Source organism: Homalodisca vitripennis, chromosome 1 (assembly GCF_021130785.1).
Source record: "Homalodisca vitripennis isolate AUS2020 chromosome 1, UT_GWSS_2.1, whole genome shotgun sequence".
Classification (NCBI taxonomy): domain Eukaryota; kingdom Metazoa; phylum Arthropoda; class Insecta; order Hemiptera; family Cicadellidae; genus Homalodisca; species Homalodisca vitripennis.
The window spans coordinates 147513622-147539245 of record NC_060207.1 but is presented as its reverse complement, the minus strand read 5'-3'; the positions used below and the strand labels follow the sequence as shown (position 1 = coordinate 147539245).

Sequence of the window (25624 nt, the reverse complement as noted above, 5' to 3'; positions counted from 1 at the left end):
TGACAAAACTATTACAAAGAAAACAACAAAATCAATGAAATCAACCTAAGCAAACTCAAACCCACCTACAAAGAAGAGTAGTTATATTTATATGCCGTTTAACTCTAACTTAAATTAAGGTTTTAAATAATTTAAAACTACAATTAAAAGTTCTTCGTTATTTACCAAACGAAAAATAATATATTTACATTAACTGATAACAAAGTGTATCAAAATGACTACCAACAAGACATATACGTGAGGTATGAGTCTACAAAAATAACGGCAGTGACTGACAGCCGTGTGTGTTTTTTTATATAGGAGAGATAGAAATTCCAGAACAATAATACACGCAATGAAAACAAATTCGTGTTTCCAAATCAAATTTTGCAGAATATCAAAAAAACAAATAAAAATTACAAACAAATTTAATAAAACATGGAAGTTGTAGGTATTAAAAGAAAATAAAAAAAACGTTACTATAAATTGATTGAAAATTACAATCAAGATCCTTAAACAAATCTAAAGTCAAATTTAAGAAAGAGATAAAGTCAATGTTTGTGCAATTTGACAAATTAAACTTAAAAATTCCAATTGTATTATTATAAGCATATGTAACATAGGCTACATTAATTACAATATTTAAATAGTTATTTATTTATTTAGTTAACGTGCTGTAATTTTGTCACTATAAAGATGGTATTATCCCAAAACGTGTGTCATTTTTGTTTAATACGTTCAAAACAAAGTGTAAGCTTTTGCTTTTTATAATAACTATAACAATGGCCGCAGATAACATTAATATAACAATAATTAGTTATTATGCATCTTGTTTAACTAACGTACAATAACTGTCTCATTATAACAAATATACTTCAACTTGATAGCTATATAAACATGTAATTAAAGTACTTCATAATATCAGTCTAGTTGCAGTAACTGAATTACTGTACAATTTAGTTAAAAAACATGTAGCTGAATAATTTCTTTCAATGCACATGTTCTTTATATTTGTAGCAAGTGTATAAATAAAAATGTGATAAGTTATATTGTTTAAAAAAATGATGTCACGGATTATTAAAAATCTGTACGTTCTCGAGATCAAAATGGCGCATTGTCGTAAAAGAAATTGTTCTCATCGAAATCTTACATGATGGTGATGTCATTTTGTTGGTAATGATGTCAGGATTTCCCTACGTGGGTCTAAATTTACTGCGTATTCCCGTAGTAAAGGTTCCATGAAAATACTATGTAATTATAAGGTCATCTTTTGTTCTATTTATTGTATTACTATATAAGGGGGGCGTTAAAAATATTTGTGTGAGACCACATCACACCGGAAGTGTATCATGATAAGTGAGTATTGCCAGTGATAAGATTGGCAAATCTGACCACGACTTCCGGGACCGGAGAGGGGAGGGGTTATCAACTGACCGGTGTTTGCGTAGTTCTCATATCTCAGCGGACTGTTCGAACATTTCTTCACCGTTACAGTTGAAACAATCGATACAAGGAACTAAACATTTTAGTGTTCAACGTTTCCTCATCATAAAATGTGTCATGTATTCAGATTAGATATTCCAATAAAACAAAATTAATAGAATATCATTTAAAATGTAATTATTATTGGAATTAAATTAAAATAATAAAAATTAAAACTTTTAATTAAAAAGTAAAATGATGACAGAAAGTGAACATTTTGAAATCTAATCAAATTAAACAAATAGTTTTGGACTTTCAAAAAAACTTATGAGTGCAGTACTAAAAGTGTTTTTTGTAAATCTGTTTAGTATAAAATAAGTTTCCAAATATTAGAGTCACCGTTTAAATACGAGTCGTTTTGTCCGATTTTGACAGTGGTGGAATCATGAATTTCTGTAGGAAGGCTTAGCTATCGTCGTTCAGAGTACAATAATTCCCACAACTTAGAACAACGGATACATAAAGTAGAATGTTGAGTTTAGCTCCAGTCCATCTTTCTTTTTTATTGCAGCTTCTGGTATCTGACGCTGTCTCAGACATGACTCCTGGAATTTGGAGTTATGTTCGTCTGCAGAGATCAAAGAAAGTCGGCGACGAAGAAGCTCAAAATGAACCTTTACATTATTTGTCATCGGATATACCTATGAATAGGTGAAGTGGCAGTCTCATTGTCTCATCAGGTGCACAATTGAGTACACTGCGATGTTCTGACACGATCTCTAAGATATCGTCAGATACCAGACGGGAGGTGAACTGGGGCTAAACTCAACATTCAAATTGAATTAACCCTTCCTACAATAGCTACGTTATGTGTGGGTATATAAACTTATATCGATTGGCTATAACGCCAAACGTCTAGGGCACACAGAATGAGGAATACACAACGGAACATGTATGTTAATTTATTGGATTAACAAAAATACATTTTAAAAAGTTTCAGAATACCTAACAAGTAATCTTTTCTCTACAGAATAACGTCTTGTAGTCACCGTAATAGGAATTAAATTATTTATTTATTATTATTAAAGTTAGTTGATTCATTTACCATCTTCTCAAACAAACAAAAAATCAATTAAAACTACTAGATACGTCAGTGTTTTCTAAAATACATAAAATAAAATCACAGGTGAAAGAATTTGGAAGTTTAATGCATTGATTGTACATTTTATTCGGGTTTATTGTAGTTTTTACCAATGTTATAGCCTAGGATTTCAGTATTTGTAAACAATATTTATCAATAAAAAATCCGTAAATGCTTGTTTTTTGAACCTTGGATAAAATTATTTAAAATACTTACTCATCAGGTTACACTAAATATTAGTTAAAGAAATAGAGATCATTGAGAGAGACATTAACAAATACATTTTCGTCGAAATCCCTTAATGAATACCTTTTCCATTGATGTACTATATGACAGGGTCATAATTAGAGTAGTCGAATTGTAGATAGCTACCCCTATTTTGCTATTGTAAGAATTACTCTTTCCTTGTATATAAGTTATTGCGAAATTCACAATTTGTGAATCTTTCTCGAGATATTCACATCTACTAATGAATCTTTAATGTGTGGTGCCTCCTTCAGTATTTTTAGACCATTACGTTGTTTCTATGGTACGACCAAGCGTTACATTGGTCATCTTCTTATTGAACCATTTAAAAAAAAAGTTTAAATAGTTATCCGATTACAGACAAGGTAGGAGAGTACGCCACATCACGTGCCGCGTAACTGGGTTCGCTTTATGTTCTATAGCTACCTGTGTTACTCCGTCACACGTTAACATGGCAGTAATATGATTGTATTTAGTTGGTTTACAAAATACTCTGCTATGTTCTCGATTTGTACATGGTTGTCCTAAGACCAACGTAAAAATGTTGGCTAATTCTTCGGAGCTTCATACAAAGTTTTAAGTCTAAAGGTCAGTTTGTTCTCCAGATAACGGGCGGACAGCCAAAAATGAAAATTTTCTAACCCATCAAGTGATAAGCCTGGATGACGATCAGCCAATTACAGAAAAGCTTTGTTTTTTAATTTATTTCCAACATTACCCCCTTGTTATTTTTACTAAACACGAGTAAAAAGGAAATTTTACAAGAGTAATCGTCGCTGAACGGTGCTCAACTACACCACTTAATTTGGCTTCTGCGAGCTTAATTAGCCCACAAAACCACTTGCGACGAGGAGGCGTTAAATTGGTGGCGGCGGTGTACAGTTGTCACAGTAGTCAATCAGGAGTGTGTCGTTTATGGGAGAGCAGAAGATTCACTAGCACTAGATAGGTTTGAAAATCGTATATCAGATGTTTGTGATATGAACTTATATTGCCTGAGTTCAAGGCAGAAGTCATTTTATAAAACATATGTCTGATGTTTTGACGGTTCTAATATATATTATTCTATAGTTAACCCCTCTGTCCCTAACGGCAAAATACTTGCTAAGATATTTGCTCAAAATTACGGCATTCGACTACACTGAGATTCATAAATTAATGGTTAAAATATCAAATGTAACAATACTTTCACTTACATCATACCAAAATTACATATATTATCTATATATCTTTGTAAGCTTTACTTTATTATACGCTATTTATTTTGTAAACGATATATTTGTAACGTCTAATCGGAGGTGATTCTATGCTTCTACATGTAAATCAGCTGCAAAATGACAACTAGCAAACTACGTAGTTTATTGTTGAGTGATTATTGAGTTGTTGTTTGATTTTATGACTTGTAAAGTTGTTAATTATTTTTTGTATTATTCTTATGTGTATTTATTTCAAGTCCGTTCTTTTTTAATGAAGTTTAATCGTTATCTCTATACAATTTGACTTTTACTAATAGTGCTAAGTAAATTTTAAATGAATGAAATACGTATCATTTTGTACAAAAATTCTAAATTTTGTTTATTGGTGACATAAATTTAAATTACGTGTGGTTTCTCACTTGGAGCAATACTTTTGTATACAATGATCTGATTAATACTTACTACTAAAAGCATAAAAGTAAAGTAAAATATATTTGAAAGTTATTTTTTGTATTATACGAATACAAATTTTCACATTTATTGTAATTTTAATATGTCATGCTAAATAAATTATTCATTTTAAAAACAATAATTACGCAACGGAATGAAATGAAGCACGAAGACTAGTTGTGGAAACAAAAATAGTAATTAAAAAGATTTAGAATATTATTAGAACATACATCTTAAATCGTTAATCATAACATTACCATAAAAAACAATCGTTACAATATTTAGTATAAGTTACAATATATGTTTGATAAGTAGGCTGTTATAAAATATTATCGTTATATAAAGTATACATCATTTACTGTGTTATAAGGTCTACATGTTATCAGTACTATACTTGATTTATCATCCTATGATTCCATTTTTAACCGTCTTATCACTGATATCAGTCCATTAGATTCTTGAAAGCTCAAATTTCAACTGTTAATCTACAGGTGGTGATTTACAGTAAATTAATCTTATCAAATTCTGATAGTACCTTCGATTTGGAAGAGATCCTCTCAAGTGGCGATAAAGCTAAGCGATACCTCCTACGTATTCACCATGTATACTGTAGTACGTGGTTTAATCAATATTCTTTATCGTAAATAATAACCAGTACATTGATTATAATGCACGGGTAACACGGTGTCCCACTGGAAGCTATTATTCCGTGGCAGTGTTGTTGCAGTAAGTGCGTTGTAATTATTCACAACCGATGTTAACTTTTATAGCTCGTCTTGCCACCGAGGGAATTAAAAAGTGTTGATTAATTAATTACGCGACCGTACCAGGTACACCGCAGCATAGTGGTCCCAGCAATTTATTGTTTGCAGATGTTCGTCGTAGATTAATTAGTTTGATGTTTTGCTTTAATTTACACAAATTTATGTTAAGTATCGAACTTTGTACGGTACTTGAAACGAGGTTACTATAAAAATATTGGTTTGGAAGTTTGACTCTTTTGAAAACGTGCTAACCTTTCTCTTTTATTAAAACAATTTTGCAGCTCTAATGTTCACAATATGTCGCTGTACGCTGTAATAAATTATATTTTTCTGTTGAGATAAAAAAGCTAACCATTCGATCCTAGAAGATAAGAGTTACCGACGTATAAAGAAACGAAAAACGCGCTTTTCTGACATACGATTTTTATGTGAATGTGTGATACACGTGGTGTCATAATTTTATATAATGAATTGTCCGTGTAGATAGACCGATTGAGGTATGTACACGTACAACGTTCTTTTCTGACAGACGATTGGTATATCACTGTGTGTCCCACGGGTGCCACAACGTAAAACACGAATGTTCCCTTGTATCTACACGGAACCGACTTACGGTTCCTTTTTAATTTCCTCGGCGAGAAGACCAACTATAAAAGTTGATATTGGTTGTGAATAATTAAACCCCACTCACTCCAACACTGCCCCGAAATAATTGCTTACCTGCTGCTCACTATACAAGACCGATTGACCTATTTACATATAAATCAGGTCAATAGAACAAAACTTTTTTTAACAATAATATACATTAAGGATCGTATTAAATGTAATCGGCTGTTCTATGTAAACATTGTTTTATGACATCACAACCATATGTTTAATTAATTTAACCACTATTTTCAATTTTTTTCTCTTTTTTTAAGCCTCAGCTACAGCTATGTAGGCTTCCATGTTCACTGGTTTATCTTGTTTTGTGTCTATACATGATTGGCCCTCCCCGGGATTTGAACCCGTGATCTCTCAGTTAGAGAGCCGAGACTATAACCATTAGTCTACGGAGGAGGACTTCAACATTTTTACATTTATAGACATGAAAACATAGAGGAAGCTTGATAGTAACACTTCTTGTTTTAACCTTTTCTGCAACAACTGTTGAACACAGAGTAAGAAATTATCCAAATAAAGAAAACGTTTTCGTAAACTTACTTTTAACTGTATGTCTTAACAGATATTAAATATGCAGTGCTTTGTCATTACTGTAAAGCAGATATTAAAGACAAAATTGCTATACATATATCATTTACTATACATTTAAAGAATTTTTTAAAACCCATATTAGTTTTCTTTTGACATAAGTTGGCTTTTTAGACATGTACATGTACATGTATATATTGCCTTGATCGGGGAACAAGGTAAAATAAACTATGGCAAAAAAGATATTATAAGGCCTGAATACATTACAATTTCTATAATTATATAGTTTTTTTTACTATCCTTGATACTAGCAACAAGGCAAATTCAACATTGGCGTCGGAAATAAAATTCACTCTAACTATACGTGCTCATACACGTGCAAAGCCACGGTTAACTGCTAATCATTACAAAAACGAATCGAATACACAAATTTGCACAAACATTTTAATCTTTATTTTAACTGTACAACGAAATGGTTGTGTCATATTTAATTCGGATAATAGTTTCAGGCAGTGTCACAAAGAATAAAATAAAATTTCGTACTGTTACCTCAGATTGTGTGCATAGTTTATGAATTAAATGCCACTAGAGTTAAAATGCCACTCGCACCGAGCAGAACGCCTTTTTATTTAACAAAATTAGTCAAATTGATCGATTTCTTTAGTACTAAATATTGATAAATTGCTTAAAATTGTCACTCTGCATGCTCTTGGGCTTTAATATATAACTAGTTTTAACATTTTGTACGTTTTAATAATTTAAAATTTCTTAACAAGTGAAAGAACTAAAGATTAACACTGGCACACAAAAACCTTAGATGGATAATTTTAAAAAAATTCAGAAGAGCACCTTTCTGATGTCAAAGTTATATATTATTGTAGGTTGTAGGTCATAGGTAAGTCCCTATCGTCAAACCAGAGTGGCCGTAGACCATCAATACTATCTATTAAAATGGTAATGGTTCGAAGTAAGTAGTTATGGCTATAAAATGCGACGTATCATGTCGTGTAGTAGCTGTAACTCCATAAAACGTCATAACTCGCTACATAATCACTTCTTCGTTTATCTTTTTATTAAGTATATAAAAACAAAAGATATTGATGTTTTTACTAATATAACTGAAGTCTGAAACCTTCACTGCTAGTCTGTACTGAGCCAGACCAGGCAGGCTCAGCATGCAGCGCGCCACGAGGAGCTTGCCGCGGTCAACGTGTTTTCTGTAGAATATTTGTAGTTGGTTCACAAATCTAGAAAGTCTATTAAGACCTTTAAAGTTCTTGCGTAAGCTATGACATAAAAATTACTGTGACATTAAATTTTGCTAATGAACTCTACAATGTGGCAAAACTGGAGATAATCGAGGAGGAAGAGGTATTACTCTGCAGAGTTAACAGAGGATATGGCTAGTTTATAAAAATAAAATTAATAATCGTATCATTTGCAAAAATGGTTTTACAATAGGAATGCACCTTAAAAATAGAGTATGTAAACTTTACACCCTTTGACTGTGCAGCACATTCCTTATATTGTTTGCCTGAAGCGGGTGGAGTGGACTATTGTTCCTTGCATTGAGCGTCGAACCTAGTGTTGCAGTCTGTTATGACTATCTCATTCTTAAGAGAGCTTATTTAGATCTTTGCACGAAAGGAAAACGGCATTATAAAGCTAAAATGTTAAATCTCCAAATAATAACTAATAACCGATTTCGTAAGGGTTTACAAAAAATTAATAACGGCTTTAATTATGTCTTTCTTCAAGAGACATACAACAAATGCTCTATAAGAAATTTTTTTACTGTCATTACTTTTAGAATAATGGTGATTTACAGTGGTGAAGCTTAAGTTTTAAACAGAAAACCGTGTTTTCTTCATATTTTTAGTTGCCTAATTCACAATAACATACAAAATATGTTTCTTTTACTCGAACACAAGGGCGAATACTACGCAATCAGTAAAAACAGTATTTCTGAGACAATATAGGTCGTGTAGATTGTAATGTGGTAAACGTAAGAAGTGAGATGTTTAGCGTGTGAGAGAGGGTGCCGTGTCCCGGCTCCGTCAGGGATCTTCTTTAGAAAAACAAACTATGGGTTAAGTTGTTATTTGTGTGTAAAACTTGTAGATTCGTCACTAATTAAATCCGAGTGAGCGATTCCGGTTTCTTCAAGTGGAGTGGCCACGCCATCGTTTGGCAGAGAGCAATCTGTGAACCTGTCCTCATCCAGACACCTGCCGGTCCTCTGACGCTGACTGACAGCTGTTGTGTTGTGTTGCAGGCTGCAGTCCGGAGGCGGGGGTGCCGGATATGACCGTCATCTCGGACATAGATGAGGTCGGCATCAACCGTAATCTCCAGGCCCGCTACTCCAGGGACCACATTTACGTATCCTTTCCTTACTCGTGAGTGGTAAGTGGATACCATTATGGTATGTTTGAGACGCGTACGAGGTCTATGATAGACCTCGTACGCGTCTCAACGTTGATGGATGGAAGAGATATCTAGGGGAATATTGAAGAGAATAATCAGTTATCAATAAATTACATCTTAATTTACTCAAGATACATTCTTAATGCAGCACAGGTAAAATGTAAAGGTTTTACAGGTTTATTAGGATATGGATGAATGGTTTGAAAGGATAACAGGATTTCGGATATTATCGATATATGTTACAAAAATAGAACACTACGAGAATTGGAAAACTATCCTCTTCTCATTTATCAAAAAGGTTTCGAGGAGTACAGTATTGGATCGATAGTGTACTAATTTTCTTACATAATGATGACAAATGCTCTAAATTCTATTTCTTTCTATCTTTTTGCGTAAAAACGTTATTTAGGCATAAGTATAGTACACGAAAACTTTAACCCAGTTTTGTTGATTTGTATCGTGGATGTTTAGGAGGTGTGTCACTTAACTATGACACAGAAAACAATCTTCTTTTAAATATTTGTTACTGTATTTATTTGATAGGTTAAAATGTATATGATATTCTAGGATAACTCTTTTTCTTCAAATTCACTAGTGTCTAACTTGTATTATACTATTGATTAGGAAAATCGTTACATAACAAACATTAAAATTACCAGTCGTGTATTTTATGAAGCCTAGAACAGAAAATGTGGTGTTTTTATGTTTCCTATTTGAGACAAATCAAATAACGATGTCATATTTTATCTAATAGTATTATTTTATTATTACAGTTCGTATGTCTATTCCATTATATACCGTGAAATGTTGGTAACTAAATTCAGAAAAATGGAACGTATTACACTAATGAATTTCATCACCTGATATTATGTTGACCATTCTATTCGTATGCATGAGTATAATTAGATTAGTTCTTTATTTTTCTTGCAATCCTACCTAATGTTCTTATAATTTTGTCAGAACCCTTACAGCAGATTTGTGTTTGCACTGATCTTTGTTTGATTAGTTGTGGCGCCCGTTTAATTTATTGTAAATACAAGACGTTTGTAGATATTTAATATATTCGTACTCTCCTTGGTTTTCTTATGAGGCTAAGTTATGTAGGCTAGTGTAACATTTTGCTTTTTAAAATGCAAGACGTTCAAAGTGGTAACATTTGTTAAAAGTGATTTGTATTATGCATAGTAAGGTTGAAATGAAATGAAATGAAATGAAAATTTGTTTATTTAAACAGGCAAAGTTAGGGCCTCATGGCCCTTTCTTACACTTAATCTGTGGTCTTACACTTAAAAGGTTGATTGGTCATTGAGCTGAATATGACCCCGAACGTCTTAAAACACAACGTAAACAACGTCATCACCTAATTAACCTAGTAGTGGCCGAGACTGCTACACAACACTGTGGTTATTTTAAATCTCTACTAAGCTTTTTCTCCGTGCAATTAAGCGTAATAGCGCTCAAGATAAGCAAGCCAGAACACAAAGGAAAAGCTGCGCACTAGCTGGCTCTCCTACATAATTAAGTGCCGGTCTTCCAACGATGTCGTTAGTAGCTGCATTCACTTTGTCCCGTGAATATGTCACTGTTTACATATTTCCAGGCTAATTACGTGTTTACGATTGCCTGTGGTTGGGAAACCATTCCAAAAGTTTTCTTAGAGATGTAAAACATTACATTTAATGCATTACTTTTTTGTCAAAGATTCCCTTCTACGAAGTACTATCAATATTGCAAGCGACAGAACTTTTCGAATTTACATTTTTGTAAGAAAGTGATCAGAAGCTCGTAAAATCCATTTGTTTTTAATATCGATGTTACTTAGTACTTGTATTGAAAAGCACATTTAAATACTTGTCTAGCTGGGGCGCTACTCATACTACATTACTCGACATTCCTATACCAGTCCATATACTGTATTAGGTAATTTCAATAAATCGTGTATAGTACCCAGTATAGTAGTACCTAGTATAGTACGGCTGTGCTGAGAAACTTCCCAGCAATATCCGATACGTTGACAACCGTGTTGGGGTTGGTTGTGGGGATGTTATTTTACTGGAAAAAGAATAAAGGTGAAGATGGATTCATAGGAACCATAGATATTCTTTTTTTACATCAACCGAGACACGTTAAACGATTCTAAGCCAGTGTTTAAGAGGCGGGCACAACAGTTATGTACAACAGAATAAACTAACTGAATTTCAGTTTGTTTTTAAAAGCAATATGTTAAACAAACGTTATTTAGAAATCACGCCTATCCACAATAAAAGTGATATATATAAATCAGAATAATTTAGATGCAGAATTTTTAGAGAATGCAACGGATTTAAACTTGGTTATTTGGTTTTCATATTTTATTTGTAGATTCAAAATAACAGCCGAATGTGGGATACTAGAGGGCGTTTTAACCCGTAACAATGTTTTTCTTAGTTGTACAATATTTTTAGCGGAAACTAATCTCATGTAAGTAATTATGTTTGTAAAATAAATACTGCTAAAACCAGTTCCCCACCATAACGTAGTTCTACTACACGATGCACATGGACGACTAACATCTGCGTGGACCTGGGGAAGTAAGATTAAATATAAATGGATACAACGTGTCAAAAAAGTAATATATTGAAAAAAATGTCTATGTTCAGTTTGTCCACGCGCTAGTGAGAAAAACATCTGAACATTGTATAATTACATGGTGGGATAACAAGCGTTTATATGATTTTATGAATCAAATTAAAGAAAAAACACTCAATGTTTGATTTTGAAAATTGAAATGCAGTATGTTTTCGTCAGGATGCATTTTTAATGAATACATATTGGGTGCGAAGCGTAATTTGCCGTAATAAATTATATTTAACATTACACTATTTACATAACCTTCTAACCAAAATTTGTATTTATTAGAATCGGAAATGCTGATTTTGTTATATTTATGATTTTAAAAAAATTTCACGGATATTTAAGGAAATATTTGCAATGTTTCCTTGGAGATGAATTGTTTGTGTTGTCACATGAGTTTGTGCCCTTCATTCATGTTCCAATAATAATTTAAAACCCTCTTTTACTCTTTTACAGAATAGAGCTGAATCAAAATTGAGCGTAGATTTATTCACTTGATAGAAATTTCATTTCAGTGCGAGTGAATGGTTTCAACACCGGTGAAATACTGTTTTCCTCTCTCTCTCTCTCTCCCTCTCTTGTCATAGATTATACATTGTTAGAGAATCAATACTTTCGTTCGTTACCGAATTACGGTTCATACGACTGTAATATTTGTCTTTTATTGCGTTATCAAGGCTGTGGTCCTATTCATTAAACAAGCCATTTTTGAAGTATTACAACGAAAAATAAGCGTATTATCAAATTAAGTTCCAAGATCTCTTTCATTTAAACAATGAAACCTTCGATTCACAATTTACTGGTCTTTTAAAACATTCGGTTACAATTCTGAAACCCCTCCTGTTGTTTTAAGAATTAGTAAGTCATTTATTACAATAAATGAATAATTTTGTATAAGAGTACATTATTTACTATTGGTTATAAGAAATAATGTGATATACACTTTTTGTCTTAGATAGACCTGTATAATAAGTCCTTTATCCTCTTGGAAACTGTCTCGCAGATTGTTATGTATTTACTCATAAACTTGATTTTAAATGAATGTTCATTCTGGAATGGAATCTGAACTGGTATAAGATAACATTTTCTTAATAACCAAATCTAGGACTTACATTATTTTATATGTACCATTATAAGTTTCTGTGTAAATATATAACAATCTGCGAGACAGTTTCTAAGAGGATAAAGGACTTATTATAGACCTATCTAAGACAGAAAATGAAAGACTGAATTAATTAGAAATCTTATATGTAATAGTATGAACACTGACATTATTAATATCCAAAAATATATAATGAATTTTAAAAATCCCGTGCCTTAAAATGTACTTATATTGCTAACATTCTTGGATCAGATTGGACACTGTTTATAGACAAGTATTTAAAGTGTAAATAACTAGCTCGATGAATAAGAGGCAACTATGTAAGTAGTAGGAGCAAACTGCAGTCTACAGATGAAGCATTTCTAAGGGACAAAAATTCAATTGCTCCGTGGAAATGAAAGATTTGGGGCGGAAAACTCAATTGGCGAGCTATAATGGATTTATATTTTCCAAGCAATTTCGCTTTGTCGTGACCTTATTTCAGATTTTTTAGTTATGTTGGACTTATTTTGGGAGAATACACAATTATAAAGGGGATTTATATGTATTTTTAATATATAATGGAGTTTGTCTAATGGTTGTAGATTAAAAAAACAAATATCCAAGCTTCAGTGTTAAACGTATTTCCTTTATTTCTTCTCAATCTTTCTAAAGCGACAGTGAATCTCGACTTAGTATAGCGTATCCAAGTAATAAACCTACTTTGATTGATTTTCATTAATATAAATCATATGAACAGTTCGAACTCGGTTTTAAATAATCAAAACGTTCTTACGTACAAATTTACACCGAGTAATAATTGTAGTCCGTCAAAATACAGGTGAGGGTCAAAGTATTTTAATATACCCATATTTAGAATTATAGAATAGAATAGAATTTATTTTTGAAAATATTACAATAACACATTATATACATTGGTATACACAATGTAATACATCAATAAAGTAACCTACACAACCAAATGTATACACAATGTACAAACCTAATGAGCAAACTTAAATAAAAATGTAACATTCTTGTAAATAAAATTAAAACAAAAACACTCGTAAATTAAAAGAATTATTTCCAAAAATAACTAGGGCCTCTAGAGGCAAGTGCCTGTGGAGAGGTTCCTTTTATTACAAAAATATTTTTTAGCTCAAAGAAAATTTCAATAAAACTTTGATTTTTTTTATAAGCTCCTAAAAAAATTGATTAAAAGTGTGCTGCTGCAGTTACAAAGCAAATGAAAATCCACTTAAATAAATTCAAACTAAAATTTACTGTTACTTTCTTTAATTAACTAGGAATCTATGCAGAGAAGAAGATCTAATTTATCAAAACCCAATAATCACTTATTAGTCCTTTTAGGAAGTGGTGAAGTTGGAGGAAGCAAAAACAGTTCAATACTGTCAAATCACAGAATCATCACAAATGTCTTACTTAAAAAATTGTCTTCTCTGCATTTTTATGAAATTAGGTAATTTATAGTAAATTTTAACATCCATCAGAGTGCCTCACAAAGGTGTTTTAACTGCCAGTAAAGGTTTTTTTGGAATTTCTATACGATGTTCGTTCTGCACATCCTTTCTATTAAAATAAGAACATTTTATAAACAAGATCGTTCGTATACTGGAAGGCTATGTAACGTAGGTGTTCTAGTGTTGTAACGATGCAATGAGCACGCATTGTCAGTTTAGCATGAAAGTTGTAGGAGGCAGTTAAGGACTACCAAATTAGTAGCAACTAGCGCGCGAGTTCTCGCACAGTAAAGTTGTAGTGGTACTTCACACAGTATCTCGTTACTCGTTACCTGGGATTGTGTTCACTTTGTTGACTCTCAACTTCTGTTCATTAATGCCGTAGTTCCTGCAATGTCTGAAACTACTTGCATTAAATAACTTTTGTTAAAAAAAGATCAAACATTAAATAAAGGGGAGAGCTAAACATCCGCCCTTCTTATTATACAGCTGTTGGAATTATTGATTCAATGAAATTATTTTCAACCGGTGGGTAAATTAACCGTCAAAGTGGAATCAGTAGGGTATGTTTTATCGCTCGTTTGGTGAAAAAATTCCTGGCATTCAGGCAATTAAAATTTGAGGGTATATGACACTTTCGTCGTCTACGTTCATGGAACACTAAACGAATTTTTCATCCAAATGAATACCATTACTTTCATTATTAATACAAAGAGTATTTTTAATATTGTCCACCGTTATATGATTTCAATGCTGTACATGTCTAGACTACAAAAATAGTATTAAAAGTACCAAAAAGGTGTATTTTCCTTGGGATGCGAGCAGATACGAATTTTGTTTGTAGCTGTATTTTTAAGCTGTCGAATTTCCGAAATCACAAATTAAATTTTTAACCTCAGATCAAAATGTATGGTCTTTGAACACTTTCTGCTAATTCCTTATAGTTAAAAAGCATTCTTAATACAGTATTGATTCGCTTAGTGCTTTGTTTTATGAATATTCAATAAGCTTGTAATTAAAGAAGATAACATTTAACTTGTAATAAACATCAATCAGGTACCTAAGGAATGCATTGTAAATGAAATAACATAAACGAATTAGTACTTTTACTACGTGAATGCTAAAGTATTACGAATCAAGTAATTTTGCACTAAAATCATACAGTACTACTAATGTTTGATACAGTTTGTGTCGTGGTATGAGAACAAGTAGGCTATATTCCCTAATGAACCGGATTGTTGGGTGCGCCCAAAGCAGTGTCAAGGTGGCAACATGCGACCCTGCACACGCATGCACGTGTTGGATCAATGTGGATTCTACTCGTCCACGTAGCCTGCAGAATACGAAGCAGGACTGTAGGATGCACCCAAAGCAGTGTCAAGGTGGCAACATGCAACCCTGCACACGCATGCACGTGTTGGATCAATGTGGACTCTACTCGTCCACGTAGTCTGCAGAATATGAAGCAGGATTGTAGGAAGGGAAAGTACTGATGGAAAGTACAAGATTCGATGTAACGGCCAGTAATGTAGCTTATTTTACTTACCTGGAAATGCACTTTACAGTTTGTCTGGAGCCTCAAGCCCTGAAGATTTGGCGACCCTCGCTCCCCAACGCGCACATATCGTCACACGCGCAGCCCGGCCTACCTGCCATCACTTTTGTTCAGATGATGCACATACTAGGCTTTAGTCTAAAATCTTGTTAATCTTTACATTTTTATGTTAGGTTAATATTCTTTTAATATTTTAATTCTACAATTTATTTTATTAAAATAGAGCCCAAACACGAAATGCCTACAACTTTCTTAACGTATCTTATAAATAAAGGGATCAGTGATCCCACTCAGCTGTAATATAAGTTACTTACTCTCTTTATTAGATTAACCGTGGCCAAATCTCGTTATCGTTTTGTCGCCTTGTAATTTATATATATAGGCTCGCGCGAGCACGTGTGTATCACTGGAGGAAATTAACGCAACTGAACTCAAAAAGTGTTAATGCTTGTCGGTGTCTACAATGGGTTTCATTATGACACGAAAACCACAATGAGAGTAAACTCGCGCATGTTAATGTTTAAGGCGATTTAACCCTTTTATTCATTTTATCACATTCACTGCTGATCTATAGTGTGTGGTACCTATCTGATACTATTCCTACCATTCTGAACTGTAAGGCGTCTGTCTGCCCTATTCAACGTGTTATATTTCTGTACAATAACTGTCTAGCTATAACACAAGTAGTTCAACTCCTTCACTGCGGCTCTATACTCGTATATAATGAGACCAACCCCCCCCCCCCCACCGCGACTATGCTGTGCGGTAGGCCGCAGTAATCTACGTGTTAAATTTACCGTACAATAACTGAATAGCTGTAGTTCAAGTATTTAAAACATGAACTGTCATAAAATACTTTTGAAATATATCCAGCCCTTATGAGAATAAAAGTAGTGAAGGACATATCCTTTACAGTATTCTCCGAGCGATATATCAGGCAATCGATTTGTTTGTTCCCTTTAAACTCTACTACACCATTTCATTTCGTCGCCAGGAAAAGACCTTTCGAAAGAAATAAATAAATAATAAATAAAGACCTTTTCGTGCTATTATTTATATGAAGTAAACCAACTAACGAAGATTGAGTTTCATATCATACATTTATGCACAACTACATTTATGTCAACTAACACAATTGTGTCTGGTTATACTAAATGTATTTGTAGTACATTAACATCTATACATTTGCTTCATAATAAATTAAATAAATTTCTTTTAAATTAATTCTATTGAATTTTTTATTTACAAGACCTACAAATTCCACAAGTCACAATAATTGGGGACATTTTCTTTTTATGTAAATTTAATGTGCTAAACCTGTTTTGCACAACTATAATTGCTACAAGTACGAAATTTTATTTTCCCAAGCCCATTATTTTTACTGTAGGCTACATTTGACCAATAATTACAAAAATACGTTTTCATTACACAGTGAAATAGTTATTAATCTGTTAAGTTGCAGTTTTCAAGATTACAACACAAGAGTTATTATTTCAAGATGAAAGCAACCTATAATATATTGTTTTATATTTTATTTTATTATATGCTATTATAAATGGGGAAAGTTATGAACTGGCCAAAACACATACATTGATAGGGTATAAAGCTCATTAAATTTAATGACAGTCCTCCGTTTCCTAATATATCTTCTTTTCAATGTTTAGTATTCTTATTATAATGTTGAATAATGTCTCATATTTGGTTAAGGTTTATTTCTTATAACTTGTAACTAAGTCTAAATCCGAATTTTTTACAAAGAGCTGTGCAAAGTGAAAGTATTAAAAGTTATAATCTTTCTATTGTAAATTAATAAATTATATTACAACAAATTATTGTGTAGATGGTGAAGCGCGTTTTTAGCAACAATTTTAATGAAAAATTATTAAGTGCAGCATCTGCAATTTGATGCTGTCGTAGCTTAACTCCTGAAATCTGGAGTCATGTTCATCTGAAAGGATAAAAATGTAGCTCAAGACAAGAAGAAACTCAAAACGATCTCTTTGCATAGTTTCGACAACAGTGACACGTAGACTATAAGATGTAGTGCAATCTAGTTGAACAGGTATTCGCATTGTCTCATGAGGTGAACTGTTGAGTGCACTACGATGTTAACTAACACGATCCCAAAGCACGGTGGAGCAACCGAGGTTTTTTATACATAGCGTAGCTGTGGTGGAAGGGTTGAGTAGATGTGAATGATAACTTTAGCTCCATTTCACCTTTCTCTTAAGTGCAACATCTGAAATCCAATGTTGTCGCAGACTTAATTTAAACTATAATCGCGGAACTTTTATTTCTTTAGTTGTGATAAATATGGAATATGGTGGATATATGGAACATTTTTGTGAGTATAGATAACATTTTTAAATGGGATAAATATTAACAAAAAAGCTCTTTTCATAGCCTTATCATTCTAAACTGATTTATGCTTTGGTAATTTTGGCCTTGATGAAACCAAAGTATAAAATATTTACAACTGTAAGTCATATAGAGGAAGTTGAATACAAGTTGCAAGGGAAGTAAGTCCAGACTGTTTGATAGAAAAACGACAAATAAATATGGAACCACATAAATAGAAACGTTCCCCACGCAGGTCACGCAACTTGATGAATGGTCCATTGATTCTCGTCTTCATTCTGTCGCTGTCGCCGTCTCTAACAGTGTCGGGACTTGTGTGTTCTCTCTCTCTCTCTCTCTCTCTCTCTCTCTCTCTCTCTCTCTCTCTCTCTCTCTCTCTCTCCCTCCCTCTCCCTCCCTCTAGCTCTCTCTCGCTCTCTCTCTCTCTCGCTCTCTCTCTCTCACTCTCTCTCTCTCCCTCTCTCCCTCCCTTAAAAGGAAAAACTCTTGAAATTGTATATAAATCGGGAAGCCAAGATTTAAACCAAGGCTATTTTATATTCAGTTTTCAAAGAAGACATTTAAAAGTACTGCGACTAAAGATGTTTTACAAGAGCCCACTTCAAACCAAACCCAATAGAAAACCGATTGAATACATCCACTTGTTGTTCAATGAACATAGATACTATCAGAGAAGTCTAGTATATTTATTAAACATTGACATGGGAGCATCGATTAGCTAAGCAAGAATGATGGTCCACCATTCAGATAGTTCAATCAAACTATTACCTAAGTAGTTCGTAATTCACGATAAAGTGCAGAACTTTACAATGTCGTCACTGAACTTCTTCCAACCATCAGTGGACTAATCAGTGGATTGTAACAAAACTACTCAGAGCAACTTTACCTATTCTGCTCATAATTCATTTCCTGCTCGCCCCAGATTTGAAGCTCATAATTTAAGGCATCATATAGGACTTGTGTCAGTTTGTATAACGTTTACCAATCATCTGATTACATGGAATAACTCATGCTTTTCCTCTAAGGATTCAAAACCTGTGGACTACTCCAAGTCCATTCAAAGTTTTGCTGCTCAATGCGACCAGGTATTTTGCTGTTTAACTCATAAAATTCACAAACGTGGAAGAGGTGAGCTATTACCTGGCCCTTTACAGCCCCTGCAGCTGTGGCAGACATTTTGTTCCACCTTCTGGATTTCAGTCGTGATTCCCAAAAGCAGTCATATCAAAGTCACCGAGGACTCCGAACTCTGTTATTGGCCCCGACATTCTACTTCTGAGATAGATTCAGCTTTAGTAATAAGTTAACTCGGTACTTGGCGCCTTCGTCAACTGTGTGCAGACCACTCGACACAGGGTCTCCAATTGCCACTCGAGTGCTAATGACTCTCAGGTCATCGCCTTGTTTCAAACCATATCAGGCTTAAAGCAAATAAGCCCTTATATGTATAATTTCATGCCAACTAAAACAAGATAATGAATTTAAATAGACAGATTACGAGCATTCTTGGCTCATGTACACCCAAGAAATAGAGGACTTTACAACCACCGGCTATATTCTGCAGATTACCTTGTGGTCCAATATTGAAACGATTGGCACATTTTATGATTTAATCTGACAAGAGTACCTATGCGTGTCCTCGTGTTAGGTTAACTTTAGTAAAATCAAGTTCGGTAACGTGTGACATACTAATACATAAAGCCTAATGCAATGAGGTATAGACTAGATATCTTTCATGCAACCTCAGCGAATTCTTATTATTTATCTTGTAATAAATATACAGACAATTTGATAGGAGATTTTACACATATTAAGGTGTAGGCATGTCATCATAGGAGTATTGTCCACAGCGCGTTCTACTCCCAGACCTAGAATCTACCATTGGCGGGACACGTGCATCACTAGCGAACTCTGTTGACTGCTCCTAGTTCCTAAACTTGATGAGACGTTTGTGTTTGGATCTTCCTTAACCCACATATTAGTATTAGTAGCATTTATATGTAGCTAGAAACTGAGAAAGATTAAACAAAAGTACAGTTGCTCTGAAAACCATGAGTCTTTGAGACTATTCATTGTCTATATAAAGGCTTATTTATAATAGGTTATAAATAACGTTAAAATACGGGTTGTACCTACTTCAGATACCGTGAAGAAGATAACTGACATTCAGAGTACATGAAAATCTGCTGAGATGAATGATGCTAGTCAGAGCACCTAGTAGGATATTAATAGCAATACCTTTATAGTATTTAATCGTGTATTGCATACGATGGTTGATATGATAGTTTTAACTTAGTATCAAATACTATATACACTTTCTTTAATATTCCTTTAGATATCTCGAATTTTACTAAAATTGATCGTAAAACTGTGTGCTAATTCTAATTGAGTGTTCATCTCAATCTACATCAGCTTTACTTCACATCATTCCAAGCTCATTGTTAACTGATTACGTCAATATGTTCTGCACTTTTAAAATCATAAGTGTAATACTGTACTCAATTTATTGTAAAAGTTTTTTTTTGCGTAAAAACTTGATTGATCATAGGTGATTTTTAGAGATCTCTAGGAAAACAGTCACTATATTTCATGAATAAGGCTCAATTACAAACGTATCTTTGATTGCTAATCATGCACGGTGTGTTTATGTAGTCGGTAACCGACAAATCTCTGAATAGCTGGCCAAAACCAAAATTGTAAAGCCAACATGACACAACAGGTAAAGCCGGATACAGACATCTCTTCCATTAGGGCAGGACAAAGTGGCCTGACCATTGATCTGGTGGTAGCCATAGTAACCGGCTTGTATCCCTTGTGCGGCATGTCTGCTGTGCTTGATAAACAATAAATTATGTATGAGCTCAGTTACTCTGCCATCTACCCTCATAAAAAACTAACGAGATTAGTTTGTTTACAGAATGAGCGGTAAACACTTCGGTGTAAAATTTCTTATTCAAAGTCCGAACAAAACCATTTAATTCCGTATGTTCTTGTTTCGATTAATACAAGTAAAAAAAGGAATTATATCAATTCAAGGAATTCAATACGTGTTAATTCATGTTTCCCTCATTTTAACTCATGATTAAAGTTTTTGTCACTGACATTTATAAAAATCATAAAGAACCCACATGGAGTTTATTTAGATTTTTTTATTTCATCAAAATAAATGGAAAAATAGGATCAAGGAGGGGCATGTGGGGAAAGGACATGCAAGTATGACAGATAGAACATATGTAGCTCTCTTCTTGTTCTACTTGCAATTGCCGGTCTGCATGGTTTCTACTACTTGTGTACTCGTAAACCTCTAATGGCCGATATTTAGAAATCCAACATTGCGGATGACTGATGTGAAGCGATCATAGAGATAGTGAACGACAAAATGACTGCGTTAGACTCATCACTCTCATTCACAGACAGGATCAAGCTTAATGACTAGTTGCCTTGTTACTCGGTTACTTTCGTAGGTCAAACGCTGCTATAAATAGTCTCGCCCATTCACCATTCCAATTGTGGTAATAAAACTATTTTGATTTCAGAGTAATTTATCTTTATAATAACTTTTCTGATGACAGACAAAATAAATTATTTTTTCCACGAAATTATAAAGGCGTTAAAAGTAGCATTTTTGTTCGCTTATAAGATACATTAAAAAAAAGGTCAATACTTTAAATGCGTATATAATGATGTTTAAGAACGATGGGATTATTTTTCGACGCTTTCTCATAGCTATAATAAATAATTTAAAAAAATGTTACCCAAAATTAAAAAAATATTACCGTTTTATAATAATACAGAGCCTATAATTTTAATTATATTCATGTTTTCCCCTGGAAAATGTTATGATGATGAAATGTTTCAAAGCAGGAAAGTGACACATCTAGATAGAAGTTTTACCGCACAAAGAGGAGTTAAAGGCGGCAGTTCTCTTAAAGGTAACGTGGAAATGAGAAACACAAAATTTCTTTCTGTCTACAGTTTCAATAAACTGCACATTGAGGTCTTCTAATCATAGCTAGGTGTAAGTAACGCAAATTGTTGTCATGGTCTCAACTGTTTAGGGTAGTGTACCCGTTAATTAAGTGGAGTGAAAATTATAAGTAAGAGTGGATCTCAACAATATTCATTTCTGAAAACCCGATTGTAGCAGTGCGAATCGAAGTATTCCAGAAGTATTCAACAACTTCTATAATATAAAAAAACGAAGGATAAGGAAAAAAAGTGTTGATAAATAAATTTTGAACCATGTATGTATATGGGTGTGAATATGTCCTGATGCCTTTGTGGAATGTCCCATATTTAAGGTTTATGCAATAGAAACATAATGACACGAAGATAACTTCTCCACGACGCGACGTTCTTAGCAAAAGTTATGGGCAAATAACCCCTTGCATTGTAATGGCACCTAGAAAGAGACACCTCTTATCAGCACCAAGCACACCAAAAACATTACATACTACGTAAAGAGATAAGTTAGGCACCTCAAAGTCTTATTGAAAGACATCACACATGCATTGTGTTGATATGCGCAAGACATTGGCATTGCCCCTACAGATAACAATTTTTTGCGTAATTTGCTTATAACTTTTGCTAGAAACGTCGTAGAGGTGACTTTCTTAGTGCCACAAAATAGGGATTAAAATTTAAAGTTAACCCCTTCTACCCTCCATTGAAAAGGGCGGAAGAAATCTTTTTTATTCTCCAAAAATGTACAAAAGTTTTTTTTTTAATAAGTATGGTGAAGGTTTTATATATATATATATATATATATATATATATATATATATATATATATATATATATATATATATATATCTCAATCCGTTTGGATTATCAATTAAAAACTTCAATGCATATTTTGCATTAACAGGGTTTCTACAAAGTAAATCTTTTCTGACTCTGTTTACTAAGGAACTTTTCTGAATCGGGAATGCTCATCAATATTTAAGGTATCTCAGTCACGAAGGTCCAAATTATTACATCCGTTTCCTCATCTGTTGGAGTTATGAATTCTAATTTTCAATTGACTTTTCCATCGGTGGAGATCATATAGATGCAAATCAATTGTATCGGTATTTTTTCAGGAAAAGAAGACTCCGTATGTAAAATTATGTTTGAAAGTTTAATTACAAAATGGTATTTTTTTTTTGAGACCGAAATTTCGAGACATGCTTATACTTCATTAGCAGTTCTGAAGTACAGGTATGTATATATATATATACACATACTATTAGGTAGTAATAGTTAACTGACTAAACATACGCGCACGCACTTAATATACAACAAAACAGAATTGTAGTAAATTGAATTAAACATGTTGAAACAATAACATTAAGGACGGACAACATGAGTATTGCAGTTATTACCAACGCGATTTATTATACAATTAGAAACTCAATCTTACGGACTGGCATCTGCTCTTTTCGCGAGGTGTAAAAACTAAAACGCACGTTTGACATGGGAGAGCCGAACACGGTGAGGCACCGAGAGCAAGCGTTAGGCTGCGGCTGAGAAGTTGTGCGTTAGGCCCATCAGTAAAAAATATGAAAAAATGAATAATATGTACAAAAACAAAATACCTATCAAAATACCAAACCAAAAATGCCTAATTGGTAAATACCAAATCACCACCAATGGCCGGGCACGTGGGTTTCTCAGTTGGGTCACTACCACGTACTCTACTGTTAAGTCAAGGTCATTTAAAATCAGTGATATATTCAAACCATTTAACATAATGCAATGAATAAAAAAAATACGTGTCGTCCTTCTTTGTGACGGAAACAAAAACGCGAAGAAAGGTTTCATCTGTGCCCAGTCCATTAGTACAGTGGCGTGACTCAACAGCAGGGGTGTTTTCATATTCTAATTTATACAAAAATTTACATCTTTCATCACGAGAATCTCCATTCAGTTTATAAATGCATTAATTTTGTTACATATTAAAGCTGTAAAAGTAGTACATGGCTCTAGCAGATTATGAATCTCAGTTTGTTTGTTCTTTTTAACAATGTTTCACATTCAAATATATGTTTGCTCATCCGTGTTTGATTTAGATTAATTGCTATTCACAGGTATACTTAAAATAAATAATGCTACGTAGCTTACTGCATTTAACTGAACACTTAAAAGTTATATCAGGTTTTAACTTTAATTTGTTTTTAAAGTGTGTGAATTCATTGGATAATTCCTTTGATTTGTTCTTAAAGCAAAATTATTTTTGACAGGATTTAAAAAAAGGCATTACGGTCCGAATTTTTAAAGTTAGTGTTGTCATCTTGAGGGTCTAAGGGTTTTATTTAAAGATTTTTAAAGGGTATCTAGACTGTTTATAGAATGTAAGGTTTTCCTGATTGTAACTTGTAACACATATGACTATACTAGTAGTTGTGATAAACCAAGAACACAACTTAAAAACACACCGAGAATAATTTATTTATCTAAAAAGCAGAAAAGTTAAAATTTAGTGTATGGATATGGTAGAAGATTCTATCCAGTTACTGACCTGGATATATCCCGACAATATATTGGTACCATTTGGGAAATATCCGAGTCCCTGGAGCTAGAGACCCGATACTGCCCTGCTTATTGGCAACTAACCCCTTCCTTGTACCGCACCACCCTCTACTCCCCAGCCGCATTCAGCAATATATAAAACCTCTATCCTGTATCTATGTTTTAATTTTGGAATTTTTAAATTACTACGATATTGAAAATATAAATAATATAATTAGCTGAGCGTTAGCGAATCTCATTAGGGTGCAAGAGAGATTTTATTTTTCTGTCTCGGAACCTTTCGAGAACGAACTGATCTATAGCCTTGACATTTTGATTCGAAACTTATTTATATACAGACAATATCGAGTTAGATTATGGTACTTGTCACTCCATGGGATTTGGCAGAGCGCTTGCGCTGGTGAACACAAGTACTTGGTCTTATGGCTAATCATAAGAATAACGGAGAAATCACGGAATAAATAACTTTTGTAAACAATCATAATGTAATATATTTCAGTTAGTTCGAGCTTTTTAACATACTTAGAGTAAACAAACGTTTTAACAACAGTGTACCTTTCATTACCAATTAATCTTTTGGGGAATATAAGTTCAATATAAATTCAGTAGGGTCAGAGAAAAGTGCGAACAGAGCTAAATTATAAAGAGCTCCAATAGACCTACAAAATGTAATTTTCTATTTATATGATGAATTTAGAAGTTTGTATAGTGATATATGGTGAAAATTGCTACCGTATTTTCACCACCTAAAATCTGCTGAAGTAATAAAGTTGAAATTTCGAATTAACGTAGTTAACCACGTGTTATAGGCGTATTTACGGTGTAAGATTTGTACAGGAGGATACAGGTCTTAATGGTATTTACAATACCTATTAATATATATGAGTATGTTTGAAAATGTTGTGAGAGACTGAAATATTTTATTACACTAAGTCTTCGAAGAAGCAACTTTTCCATTTTGTAATTATTGTCATGCACAGCGTTACCCAAACAACAAATACTGCAAATCTCAATTTTATCTTTACTACAGACGACGCGATTGACGAATTTAAACCATTCAATATATTCATGTTATTTAGGCATAGCTATAACACCCACATCGATCAACAAAACTGAAGAACTTGTAAACATAGATTGCGGCTTCTCTGATTTGTCGTACGACATATTTACAGTTGATTAGAAAACAGTGGAGGTTGCCAAACAAAGAACA

The 25624-nt window shown here is 33.3% G+C and overlaps 1 protein-coding gene across 2 annotated transcripts in view; it reads left to right on the top strand.

The window, feature by feature from the left end:
- LOC124373595 (unconventional myosin-VIIa) overlaps positions 1–25624 on the top strand; it is a 202131-nt gene that overhangs the window by 41721 nt on the left and 134786 nt on the right. For both annotated transcript variants that reach the window (XM_046831962.1, XM_046831956.1), the window contains exon 2: positions 8665–8771. In XM_046831962.1, coding sequence (XP_046687918.1) covers positions 8665–8771 — 107 coding nt within the window. The remainder of the gene's footprint in view (positions 1–8664; positions 8772–25624) is intronic.